Source organism: Rhinolophus sinicus, linkage group LG05 (assembly GCF_036562045.2).
Source record: "Rhinolophus sinicus isolate RSC01 linkage group LG05, ASM3656204v1, whole genome shotgun sequence".
Lineage (NCBI taxonomy): Eukaryota > Metazoa > Chordata > Mammalia > Chiroptera > Rhinolophidae > Rhinolophus > Rhinolophus sinicus.
Window position 1 is genome coordinate 12,907,137 of NC_133755.1, and position 13,256 is coordinate 12,920,392.

The 13,256-nt window shown below is 44.7% G+C and overlaps 1 protein-coding gene across 4 annotated transcripts in view; it reads right to left on the reverse strand.

Annotated features, from left to right (window-relative positions):
* The window catches only part of LDAH (lipid droplet associated hydrolase), an 88,113-nt gene continuing 74,857 nt past the window's right edge, over positions 1–13,256 (reverse strand). For all 4 annotated transcript variants that reach the window (XM_074331739.1, XM_074331738.1, XM_019756685.2 and 1 more), the window contains one exon: positions 1–2,247. In XM_074331739.1, the coding sequence (XP_074187840.1) occupies positions 2,029–2,247 (219 nt within the window). In that variant the 3' untranslated portion in view covers positions 1–2,028. The remainder of the gene's footprint in view (positions 2,248–13,256) is intronic.

Sequence of the window (13,256 nt, forward strand, 5' to 3'; positions counted from 1 at the left end):
TATGAGCCAGTAAAACATTTATTTCAAAAATTATTGGTGCTTAGATGACAAATGGGAAATAAGAGCCAGTATCTTGTACTTCAGCATGTTACTTTTTATCACTTTTTAAGCTCTGAAAAACCAAAATAAGATACAATTTCATACATGTGGACTTTTGAAATACAGAGTCATGTGCAAAGTAATGCTAAAGGAAAAGCTGGGGATGCTATTCTTTATTTCAGTAGGTTTCCTTTACCCAGAACTTGCTTAAGTGCTCAAGTTAGTCACTGGGCAACTCCTACATGCAAGGCACGTCAGAGCCATGAGTCTTAGCTTCTAGCGTCAGATTTCTAGAAGGCCTTCCCGTGCAGATGCCATAAGGACTCTGCGTGTAGCCCCTGCCAACGGCCTATGTGTGTACTGGCTCCTTTCCGGGGCCTCAGCTTGGGTCTTCCCCTCGCAGCAGTCATTTGCTCGGATGCAGACGCCCTGCCAAAGGACAGTGGCTGCTTCAACTCTCACCCCGGAGCTAGCAGCATATCAGAACTGAATCTTTCATCAGGGGGTTGTAAGTTTTGAGAGGAAGGCCAACATCTTATTGTCATTAAGGAATGCCAACGCCTGAGGGATTTCCTCTAGGAGAAAAGTGAAGGTTTCTGATCCATGGTCAACCATCACTGCAGTCAATGGGATTTATTGGCTCATAGGGCCCCAGGATTGAGGCCGTCTGGGGAAGGCAGCAAACCCAAACCACTCTAGGCCAGAGAGCAAGCTTCTTCTCTGTTGAATTTACAAAATTTAATGACTTGTTTTGGTCCATTAATAAAACAATTTCTTTCCAGCTAACAAAGCTAATATAGGAATGGAGAACTCATTTTTGGTAAATCTCTAGTCACCAATTTAAAGATGTCCTTTCGAAAATTACTTACTAGAAGATTTTCAGAAGAATCATAATATAGCTAAGAACTCCATCCTCAGTGCCTAGCTGGGTAGTTGGCTCATTGCTGGTCCTCAATTGAGTTTCATTGAAAAAAAATCACAGAAGGGGCGACTGCATGGGGTAAGTACAGGCTTGATTCGGGACAGTCCAGGGCTTCCCCATCCTGTCTCTGGAGAAGACAAGCCTGCAGGGAGCTCACAAGCCGGCAGACTAAGGCTCAGCACAGACTTTGCTGTTGCCTTGTGGTAGGAGGAAGAGTCAGGATCCTTCGACAACTCTCATCCGGTTAGCTGCCCAGAGCAATGGCTGGCGGACCTCCTTCTCTGCTTAATGCAGGTAGACCACGGAACCGCAGTCCTCAGGGAAGCTTCTCAGAGATGGAGACAAGCAGTGCCTCCCCTGGTGTTGGGCCTGTGCCACTGTGGCCAGATAAAAGGCCGACGTGGTTGTCTGTGACATCCTATAAGGTAGTACCAGGCGGGTCTGCAGGCTGCCCTGGCATCCAGCCCGATTCTGATGATCGCAGCCACGACTTGCACACACTTGGTCTGGGCTGGTCTTCACCTTCTGTCCTTAAGGGAGACCCAGGTCCACTGCCAAGATCACGCTTGTCACTTCCTGCTGCGGGAAAGTGAGTGTGTCCTTCTCATGATCTCACACACTTCACATGCCTGACTATACACTTAATGTTCACTGATCTCTGTTACATTTTCTAGGAATGTTTCATAATTTCTTCCCGGAGAGCCCATTCTATAATGTAACTCGATTAAAATCAACTAAACGTGGACTTCCTTTTGTCTGCAGGGATCCTGCCTACCAAAATAAACTGGATGGTGCCACTGGGTATCTTGTGCAAACATAAGAGACCTGTTTAGATCCCTGTGTTCCCTGAGTCTTGGAAAATGTGTGGTTTAACCTGTGGAATATTTCATCAGTTATATTTACTTCATTCAGCCTGGAGCCGGGGGAACTGGGTGCGGGTAGTCTTGAAGCCAAGAGGTTCTTACTGTTTCTCTTCGAATATCAAATGTTAAAATTAAACATTTACCTACTCAGTACACTACTTACTACTAAGAGGCAGGCTAGCTATTGCCTCTGTGTGCCAGCCGTCAGTCCTTGTTTCCTTCTGTCTCTGTTTCTATTTGGGACAGATCGTCCTTTAGCCAGTCAGCTACCATGTCAGCCATTTCCTGGTAAAAATGGAGGGTGAAAGCATGAGGTATTTTTTTCTCACAGAGTCGAATATCTCCTTCTGGAAAATCTTTCTTTATGTCTTCGTAGTACTCTTTTGGACACCAAGGATCTATAGTACCATAGTAAAATGTAAGCTAAAAGACAAGACAAAAACATTTTATTAGAAAACACGTGCCCCTCCCAATACAGATTTGACAACAGCAACCTGCAAGCAGCCTGCTTTCAAAGCAGCCCTTGTGCCTGGCCCTGTGACCTGGTCCCATGGCTCCCTCCAGAGAGTGGCTCTTTCAAGGCAGCGAGCCTTCATGGTTTGTGGGAGTGAACTGAGAGGCAGCTGATGGGAAAAAGCCCACGCGGGGAGAGACTTGTGTGATAGCTCACCCATGATTCACTACAGGACTCGCCAGAAAACTTGTGTACGTTGAGGTTGGGATGGACACTGGAGAGATGGTAGATGAGAATAAGGAAGAGTTATTGAGACAAAATCACTGAGTGACTGGGGACCATTCATTACACACTTAATAGTTTTCATACACCCACATGGTAGGCATATGGGACGTGTGCTGAATGCATGCAAAGATGAATTAGATAGACGAGGCTTCTCAATGTAGCAGATGAAATGTGATCAGAACCCTGTGAGTGTCTATGACATTTCTACAAATAGGCTCCATGCGCAGGAGAGCATATTGATTCAGTGGGGAGCTATTATAATCACACTTCAGGTCAGAGCAAGCAGGCTGCACGGAGACAGAATCTCCTTTGAGGCATCACTAAGATTAATCTATACCTGCTCATCACATGCACACACACACCACATGTACATGCCTATGCATATATGTATACATGTACACACACATACCTGTCTGTGTATATGCACACGGGCACATACATACATATATGTATACATATATGTATACGTGTACTTATGCACACATACATTTATGATAAATACACATATGTGTGTCTAGCTCTAGGCTGTTCTTCACTAAAAACTATGTTCTAGTGCTGAATTTCTGAAAAAAAAGGGCAACAAAAGTGAAATCTTATTCAGAGGGGTATATAGTGGTAATTTCTACAAAGAATAAGAAGTAAGTTTTAAGGACCGGTCCCTATGGCATCTGTTATCACCGAAGAAAGAGTTATGCCCGCTCCAGCCCTTAAGTTGCCAGTTAGTCACTTGTAGTTTCCATAATACACCAAATTCACTCACTCGCTCAAACTCTTGTTCATTAATCTGTGCAGCAAATACTTATGGAGCATCTACCCTGTACTGGGAATCTGGCGAAGAGATGATAAGACAGTTTCTGGTGGGGGAAGCCTGGAGGTGCTCCTACACAAGACAACGAGAGAGCCCAGATGAGGGACAGCTGGTGGGCAGCAAAGGTTCCCCAGAGAGTTGGTGCCCAAGTGGAGTCTTCAAGGTGGGGGAGTACACTGTGCAGAGCAGGCCAAGCAAAGTCAGAAGTCTGAAGGAGCATGGCCTGCTTGGGGAATTGGGAGTCATTACAGATGGCTGGAAGGTAAGACTGGTGGGCGATCAGACGGGCAAGGCAGAGAGATCAGGTCATGATCTCCTGTGCCGTCCTCAGGAGGCTGTACCTACTCTGAAGTCCACCAGAGCTAACAAAGGACTTCACATAATCAGGTCGGAATGGGAGGAAACTTTTTCCAGGTGCAGTGGTGAAGAGATTGGAGGGGATCAAATGGTAGCAGGAGGAAGATATGGGACATACGTGTTATTGCCCACGGGGTAACTGCTGTATCATCATTAAACCAATTGGCTGAATGTGAATAGGTGAAATGGCTCTGATAAAAACACTGGCCTTTATTACAATAACATTATGACTTAACCAGTATTTAAAGAGATGCTTAGCTAAAAACACTTTCAAGAGGAAACTACTTCATGTAGCACACTCCAGAGAGTTAATAACTAACAACTAAACATTGAGTTGCAGACGTATTCTGAATCACTTCATAGAGATTTTTCTGGTTGTCACCCGGAGTTTTAGTTTTGAATGATGCAAAGGATCTGGGGCATATAGGTTTCTCACTAATTTATTCTTCCCATTCTCCGATTTTTGCCCACTACAACCATTTCTGGGCACTCCAAAGCCCCTAAACCCCAAATCCACTTTTCCATGGCTCTTAGCAGAGTGTACTTTGTTTCCTGGGGAACAGGAGAGCTGCGCAGTTGCCTGGTTCTTTCCTCCTGGAGTCAGTCTTTCTACAGCTCCAATATGCTTCGACCTTACAACCAGTGGGTGACTATTCTCGCCAGTTGTAGACAAAGAAGTTTCCTAGAATCTCTCAGCAACCACCCCGCTCCAGCCTCTTCTTAAAATACTGTTGGGAGTACAAGCTGTCGGCAGGCATTAGTTGCTACCAATAAGGCTATAACGTTAGTTCTCGCTAAACCACTCCCTACTCTTACCACCAAGAATCCTTTAAACTACATCCAGGAAATCGTGTATGGGCAGCCACTGTGCACAGTTGCTCCACACTTCCTCACAGTATGAAAAAGTGTTGAGAAGTCCGGAAATCCAGACTTGGGCTTGAGTCCGTCAGGTCTGTCCCTCTGCTCCAGTGCCTGAAGATACCTGGATCCTGAGAAGGGCACTCTGGGAGCCCCCACACCAGTACAAGCGACAGCGGTGAAGTCTTCTGAAAAACCCTAACACGAAAGGGTCAGCAGGAAGGAAAGCACGGCAGAAAAAACCTCCCTATAAAATCTCTCTGACAAAGAGAACGACATCAATGCAAGCACCTGCTCTTTCAGACTATGTCTAGGGAGAACTTTGCATTTACTTTTCAGTGAGGAAACTACAACTTGAAATGTCTCCAATGAGAAGTCCAGCCTGACAAGCCTCAGCACTGGGGAGATGCCATCCTTCCCTTTGTGTGTGACTCTGTCAGCCAGATTCTTGGGCACCAACTCTCTGGGGAACCTTTGCTGCCCACCAGCTGTCCCTCATCTAGGCTCTCTCGTTGTCTTGTGTAGGAGCACCTCCAGGCTTCCCCCACGAGCAATAAACAAGGATGAGGAGGGACCCTACATCTACCTTCCAGTATCAAGAGACATGGCTGGGGGCACGCACTGCCAACGGCAGGTATTAGGAACCTCAACACAAAGTGACGTAAGAGCGCAAGACAGCGCAACAGTGAGGAGGCAAGACTTGCCATTTGTTTATCTGATTTTATTTCTCGATCCTCCGTGACCAGCAACCATTTAGAGTTGGTTGTATTGGGTTAAATCTCTAAGTGCTGGTGGGATAATGTCTCTTTTTTCCCAAGTTCTTCAGGCTATATTCACTGACGGGCTCTCTATGAAAATCTTGGCTTACAAGTACAGCACGTGGTTATTTCTAATGCCTTCACATACACTGGCTCAAGATACTTCCTGCTCCCTATAGATTATTAGTCACAGGCAATAGATCTGAACAGAGGACTCTGAACCCGTAACCCTAAACAGGAAACTGAGAAAGCATGGGGTGTATGGAGGTCGTGGGGGATGGGGGGACAGGTGAAGTAGAGAGAAATAACTGAACACTAAAGCACAGTGGTTAAGAGTGGTGCTGTTATTGTGTTGATATGTACAAATGCATCACAATGAAGAATAATGATCTGATGAAAACTCGCAATAATGTGCCAGGCTCTGTGCTAAGTAAGCTCTGTGCTCACTGAGTCCTTACAATAATACTTGAGGAAGATATTTTACCCCTATTTTACAGCAGTGGACACTGAGGCTTAGAGAGACTAACTTGCTTAAGTTTAAACAATTAGTGAGTTGCAAAGCTGGGCTCTAAGTCCAGAGAGAACATTCCCAATCAGCGCCTTTTACTACAATTTATCATTAACAACGAAGGGACCTATGCCACACAAACACAAAACCTGAATACCGGGATGTCTTAAACTGGATATGAAAACTGAGTGTAACAATCAATGACAGGTACAAACTCAACTATCTTTAAAGTCTTCTCAAAGTCTCTACAGTTCTGGGGTGCTGCATGTGGTAACTGCTGTGAAAATACTGGAATTGTTAACTAAGAATCCCAGGCTATAAGCAGAAGGCTTGAATTCAAAGTTTTGTAAGAAAATAAATTAATTGCTGTAGGTTATTTCTCTCTGGCACTTGCTTTGACATGCATGAGAGTTGATAAAAAGTATACATTATCAACGTGGAAATTATTGTGTTTCCAAATCGTTGTCATGTTATGTAGTCCATTTTGCTATTAAATATGAAGTTTAATTTTCTCAGTTCTAGATTTTGATTCCCCAGGACTGTGCTTTCATTTTTCCTTGTGTGTTTTCTGCACTATAGTCTGTGTTATTTTCCTTGAACTCTTCAGGGTTCCCCTAAGGAGACATGTCCCTGCTAAAATGTCCCCGCAAATTGCTGCAGCTTGCTGCCATATAGACGCCACATTTGTCTTTTCTCATGTTTCTTTTTTCTTTTCACTTTGTGTTGCTGAAACTGACAGATTCACCAAAAATGACCCTCAACTTCTGTCTCATCTGGTACTGGTTAAGTGGCTGAAGCTCAGAAGTAAGACAGCCTTGTCCTGGTGAAGCTCCCAGAGTAGGGAAAAACATAAGCATGTACAAACTGGCCCTTCAACACAACAGGCAGAGAGGTACGGACACAGTGTAGGAGCCCAAAGCAGGAAAACCTACTTCTGCTCTGAGAGAGTCTACAAAGCTTTTTAATTATAATAGAGAATGTATAGAGAAATGATACTAGAAACCATCTTATGAACCAAGTTTATAAATTTGATTTGGCTACTAACAAAAATCACTTTTAATGATATATCAACATCTTAAGATGTTAATCATGAAAAAGACATAACGCAAAAATCTCTATCTGGTGGTGTGTGTGTGTGTGTGTGTGTGTGTGTAGACAAGCTAATGCTGAAATTTGTGACAACGTGGATGGACCGTGAGGGCATTATGCTAAGTGAAATAAGTCAGAAAGAGAAAGACAAAGACTCTATGATCTCACTTATATGTGGAATCTAAAAAAGGTGAACTTATAGAAACAGAACAGATTTGTGGTTGCCAGAGGCAGGGAAGGGGTGGGGAGTGGGAGGAATGGGCGAAGGTGGTCAGAAAACACAAACTTCTGGTTATAAGATGAGTAAGTCCTGGGAATGTCATGTACAGCACGGGGACTATAGTTAACAGTATTATACTGTATATTTGAAAGTTGTTAAGAGAGTAGACCTTAACAGTTCTCATCACAAGAAAACAAAATTGTAACTTTGAGGGTAATGGATGTTATGGTGGTGATCATTTCACAATATATACAAATATCAAATCATTACGTTGTACACTTTAATGCACTGTTATATGCCAATTATGTCTCCATAAAACCGGGAAAAAAATCTCAATCTGAATTACTTCTCTCTATTCAACAGTCCAGTGGGACGACAGGCATTACAGAAGTCTCAGGTCTAAACAAGAAAGTTTTTCATTGTCTTAAAATTTTGTTTATTTACTTTTTCTTTTGTTAAGTTTATGGATAAACTGAATTTTAAAAGCTCCTTAGAATATAATTTACCATGTAGCCTAGTTTGGTGTAAATTAGTTCTTCTCAGTACTTAAGTGAATTGAACTTGATTCCTTCAAGTGGGCTGTGGGCAATCTGTTTCCACGATATAGTGTAGACCTGGGCAGAGTGGTAAGTGGTGTTTCTGGGGCTAGCATGTTCCGAGCGAAAGGGCTTCTCATAAAGCCTCTATGTTCCATTATGGTAAAACAATCTGTGAAATGCTGACGCTCATCATGCAGTACCATGGGGAGTACCGTGAGGCGGGGGCACTGCTAAGCGCCTGGGCCCTTGGCGTATCCGCCAAAATCGGAATCTTGGTTCTCCATCTACTAGTGCTGCTACCTTTGACCAGTGACTTAGCCTCTCTGTGCTTGTTTCCTCATCTGTAAAGTGGGGATCGAAACTGCTACCTTGTGGGCTGGTGTTGAGGATTAGAAAACAAAGCATATCTAGTACCTGACACACAGTGAGCACTTTTAAAGGGTAGTTGCTATTACAATGGGGACGATGACCAAAGGGACCTCTAGACCGAGACTATCTAATGGTGGGGGCAAAATCTGTCTAGATTCTTCCACACAATGGCAGCTGTGCCCAGGTCAAAGGAAAAGGGAGCCACATGACCTTAAATTAGTTTCTTAGAACATATATTTTCTTCTGATAAGCTGCTTTTGATATGTCAGGCTCAGAAAATATATGAGTATTAAATATTTTTCTAAGCCTAAAGCAAAGTCTTCTATACATTATTCATTATTACACACACACACACACACACACACACACACACACACACACGCTGCATTCCACTGAAACGATAGTGGAGAAAGACACTGGATGGAAGATAAATCATCAACCAATAAACAGTGAAGAACACCCCCACCTTCACCACTATGTACACTCAGCTTATTGAGTGGATTTTCACCCACTTTTACTCACAAAGGAGGCCTGGAACCTAAGGGGCAGTGCCATTTGGGCATTCTTGATGTGTAGCTTTCAAAACAAAGCAAGGCACCAGTTTTCTGAGACTGTGAGTTCCCTTCCTGGTAGGGCTCATAGGTGAGCCCCTGGGTTCTCACAACAGCAGATATAACGCCCCTGTGATCCTGGGCTGTGGGAGGCTCCTTTGTTAGCATTTCATAAAGAGCCATAGCTCCCTCGTGCTCAATTGATAGGCTTCCCAACTAAGGTTATGGGTTGATTTCTTTAGAAGAGTGCCCTGAGCTGTCACACTGTGTGGCCGGGAACAGCCAGCCAGCACTGAGAAAGCCAAAGCACAACGCTGCATGCGCTCAGGGAGGAGATGCATTTCCTCTGCCTTACTGTGAGAAATTAAGAAAAGTTGTGTCATTCCTGCTCTCTTCACTTTTTCTTTGCTTCTCTGAAAGAGCTCCCACTTGGCCAGTTTTTTTGTTGTTGCTGTTGTTGTTTCTTTTCTTTTTTCTTTTTTTAAATCAAAGAAGCAAAAGGTCAGACATAAAGCCGCCAGTTGCTCACCAAGGAGTCATATTAGTACCCAAACACCTAGGCTTCCTATGCCCCAGCTGGACTTCCTGCCCTGCCTTCATTTCCCTATTTTCATCCCCTTCCTGCTTTCCCAGGCTCAGGGTACAGACCTCAGGTCCTCCAGTGCATTCGCCTCTGGGGAGAATCCAGAACAGGCTGGAAGGCAGCAGTGGCCCTCTGCCTCTCCCCTCCCCCCAAAGTCAGACACTTAAGCCTCCACCTTGCAACCTTAAAGGAAACCTATTCTGTAATATAAGCAGCTCTTTTCAGTTATTTAAAAATCTTATCCTCTAGGGAACAGAGAACTACCAATCACAAGTCTTTAAAGTTTCACTGCAGTCTTTCTGAGCAAACATTTTTAGGAACTTGAAGAACTGCTACAGAAAGGGAGACAGTGTAGGAAATTCATTTTCCAATTTATCTTGTTTCCTTTCTTCCTTCTATCCCAAACTGGCTCAATTACCATTCTTAAGAAAGTGAGAATTAAAATCCCCAAAGATTGAAAAAAGTGGCTGAGGATGGAGGGAGGTGCAGGCACAATCCGTGAGGACAACTGAGCCCTGTTTCCCTCTGCAGGGCCCAGGGGAACAGTGGGAATCGGCACCCCAAAGGAGGAGCAGGTCCAGCCTGGTTCCTGACTGGACCACTTCTCAGTGGTTGGAACCACCATGCATCAAAGGCTTGCAAAGTGGGGCTCTCTCCCTGCTGCGTAAGGCAAGTGTAAAGGGCCAGAACCCACGCACTCCTGGGTGGAAGGCACCGGGCCATCTGGTGACTGGCTTCGTCTCTTTCTTCCCTGGGGCTAGAGTGAGGAGCTGACCCAAAGTGTCTATTTTCCTCTGGTGAGGCAGCAGAGTGTGAGGCATTGGGAGTAAATTTATCCTCCTGTGTTTCTGTTTCTCCCTGGTATACGCGTATGCCTCAGTAAAGTGGCAGATGTGCCAGAAGGGTCTTGCTTAACCAACTTAGAGAAATGGCCAAGTCCAGCTCGTCAGAATTCGCTGCATTAGGTACTGGGCCCAAGTCCTGGTGAAGATGAAGTGCCCCTGTGGTTTCCTTCACCACTGTCCTCCACAACGTCTCCCTGAGACACCTTACACGGGGCAGTGGCTGTGAGCTAGAATGGGATTGGGGCTTCAGCGTCCTTTGGCTACATATTTAACACATCAAAATCTTTCATTACAGAATGGAAATTTCTGTGAAGTGGTGTGTGTGGGGAGGAAAAGTTAGGCAAACAGTCTTCTTAAAGTACTCAGAGACATATCTAGGATATAATTAACTTTAATAATAAAAATAATAATCACCTTTTATTGAATGCTTAGTGCATGCTAGACACTCTTATGTGGTATTTATATAAATTGTAGCATTGTATTTTTGGAACAACTGTATGAGAATAGATACTATCACTAAACCATTTTATTCATGTAAAAAGGAGGCACAGTGAGTCAAGAAGCTTAACCAAGGTCACACAAGGGAGCAGGTGGCCGGGCTGGAGTTTGAACCTCAGGCTGTGACTCTGACGACGTGTTCCCCAATGTACCCTCCCCTCCTTTCGACCACGCTCCACTGGAGAGCTCAAGGGGATGCTAACACAAGTGCCTAAAATGAGGCTCTCAAGGTCAAAATGACTGAGATAAAAACAAACCTATCAATTTCCAGGATGATTATGACATTCTGAACAGGCTTCAAATTAAACAGGCAGAACTAACACAATCAGTTTCAGACGGAGGCTTGGCGGAAAGGCAGTGCTGGTTAGCGGGCCCAGGGAGCGCTTCTTATGCTCCACTAGGCAGGGCCTGTGCATGTCTGAAGGATTTGCATGCCCGAATCCGCAAACGCTGCATGAGATTTGTCCCCAAAGGCAACATGCACCTCTGGGCTCAGGTGGGCTAAGCAGGATGGCGGGGGAGGGTTGGGGGGAGCCAGAGCAGAGGCATTTCTGTTCCTGGGACACTTTGCCCCTTTCACAAACCACACTGTCGCCTGTCCTGGGCTCTGGGGGCAGGAGTAGCACCACTCTGCAGGCAGCCCCTCCAGCACTGCCCACCTCTGTCAGAAAGCTGTGTCTCCTGGGCTTTCACTGGGAACAATTGCAGAGCCCTAGTGACTGACAGTGAAGCTCAGACCAGTCTGGCGGTAGCACACACCAGCTGTTTCCATGAGCCTAGGCCAAAGATGGTCACGGCAGTTTAGAATTTCCCTCCTCAGTGAGTTTTAAATGAAAACTTCAAGTTTCTAAATCAAACACTAATTCACTTTTCTACGAATGAGACACACATCCCCTTGCAGTTTAGAACAATGACAGAACAAGGGAAAGCTGACCTCCTATTTGCCTGAGACACACCAGGTGCCTCATGAAAGCAGAGCAGACCCCAGAGGCTCCCAGGAGAACTGGGAGTGGGGTGGCGAAAATGTACAGTTGACTCTCTTACTTTGGTTTATTCCAACCTGGCTTTTGTTCCCAGCCCTTCCCCCTCCACTTCCGTCTTATTCATTACGTCCTCGCCTTCCTCCCAACCTTTAGGCTGTGCTTCCCCAGAATCAATCTTTAGATGTCTTCTCTCCTTACACGACATACTTCCTTAGGTTACTGTCATCGTGCTCATGGCTTCACATATATCCTCATCACTCTCCAATCATTCAGCCCAGACTATCTTCTAAGCTTCCTACCCACCTATCCTGCTACCTGCCAGGCATGTGCCCACTTGGAGGTCCCACAGGTATCGTAAACACAGCACCAAAATGACTCCTTTCCCAACCACCGCCCGCCGTTTGCCAGTGCTTCTCCTCCCACATTCCCGATCTTGTTACCAAATCCAATACAGAGAAGTCACCTCAGGCTCCTCCGTCACCATCCTCAGGTCCCGTTAGGACTAAGGGCCTTTGCTTCTACTTCCTAAATCTTTCCAAATTCTACCTCTGCTCCATCCCCAATCCCACTACCTCAGCTCTTGTAAAGGCCTTCTAAACAGTCTCCCCACCTAAAACCTCATTCTCTTCACACATTTCCCCCCAAGTAGTCCCCCTCATTTGTCAATCTAGCCACATTCCTCACTAGGGCTGATTGGTAGGAACTGGTGTCTCTGACCTGGCTGTTTGTTCACAGGTGGCATATGTTCTGATGGACCAGTGTCACATAGTTGTCTAATAATTTGAGTATCACCCTGATTATTACTTCCTTGCTCAAACCCTTCAATGGCTCCCCAACAACTCAAAACAATCTAGTCTCTTTAGTGTAGCATATCAGGGCGTCTTGCTCTCAGGCCAGTGCCCAAGCCACCATATCACATGGACTAACCTTTTCTAGTGTCTCTGAAGAAGGTCTTCTTCACTTGGGGTCTATAGGTCCATGTAGGTTCATGGGTAGAAGCAGCAGTAGAGGGTGGGGGGTGGGTAATGTAAACTTGGCTAAGAAAAAGATTACATCTTTATTTTTGCTAACCTCTGTCTATGAGTTAGTCTTTCCTTCAAACCATAGTAGCATTAATAATACCTATATTTTGTCACCTGTAAAATGATGGACATTTTTTGAATCACAGTAAACTATAGATAACAAAATAATATCTTATGCTCATCATACTACAAATTTACAATAATAATTATGATGGCTGTTATATCTCATTATTTAATGTGTTAATAAAGATGCACATATTACATATGACATATTTGTCTTTAAGATATTTTGATAACTATACTTCAATATAATTGGATTTTTTTGGTAATCGCGTGTACTTATTTTATGCTATTAAAAACATTATTCTGAGAAGGGGTCCATCGAGAGAGAACCAAAGAGATCTACAGCACAGTAAAGGCTTGGGGTCTATACTCGAATGGCTGCCCGTCCGCCCACTTGGGATACACTTGTCGATTGCTCACTAGGTCTCATGCACTGAGCTAGGCCCTATGCATGTCGTGGTGAGAAAACACAGCTCCTTACCTCCAGGTGGGTGACAGGGGAAAGCTGACCATTTAAATAGTGTGTGATAGGTGCAATAGTGATACTTGGAGCCATGGGAACCAACAGAAGGGACATCCAACCCAAACCAGGGGCTGGGGAAGGCCTCTTGGAGATGACACTGGAGCCAAGTCTTAAAGGAC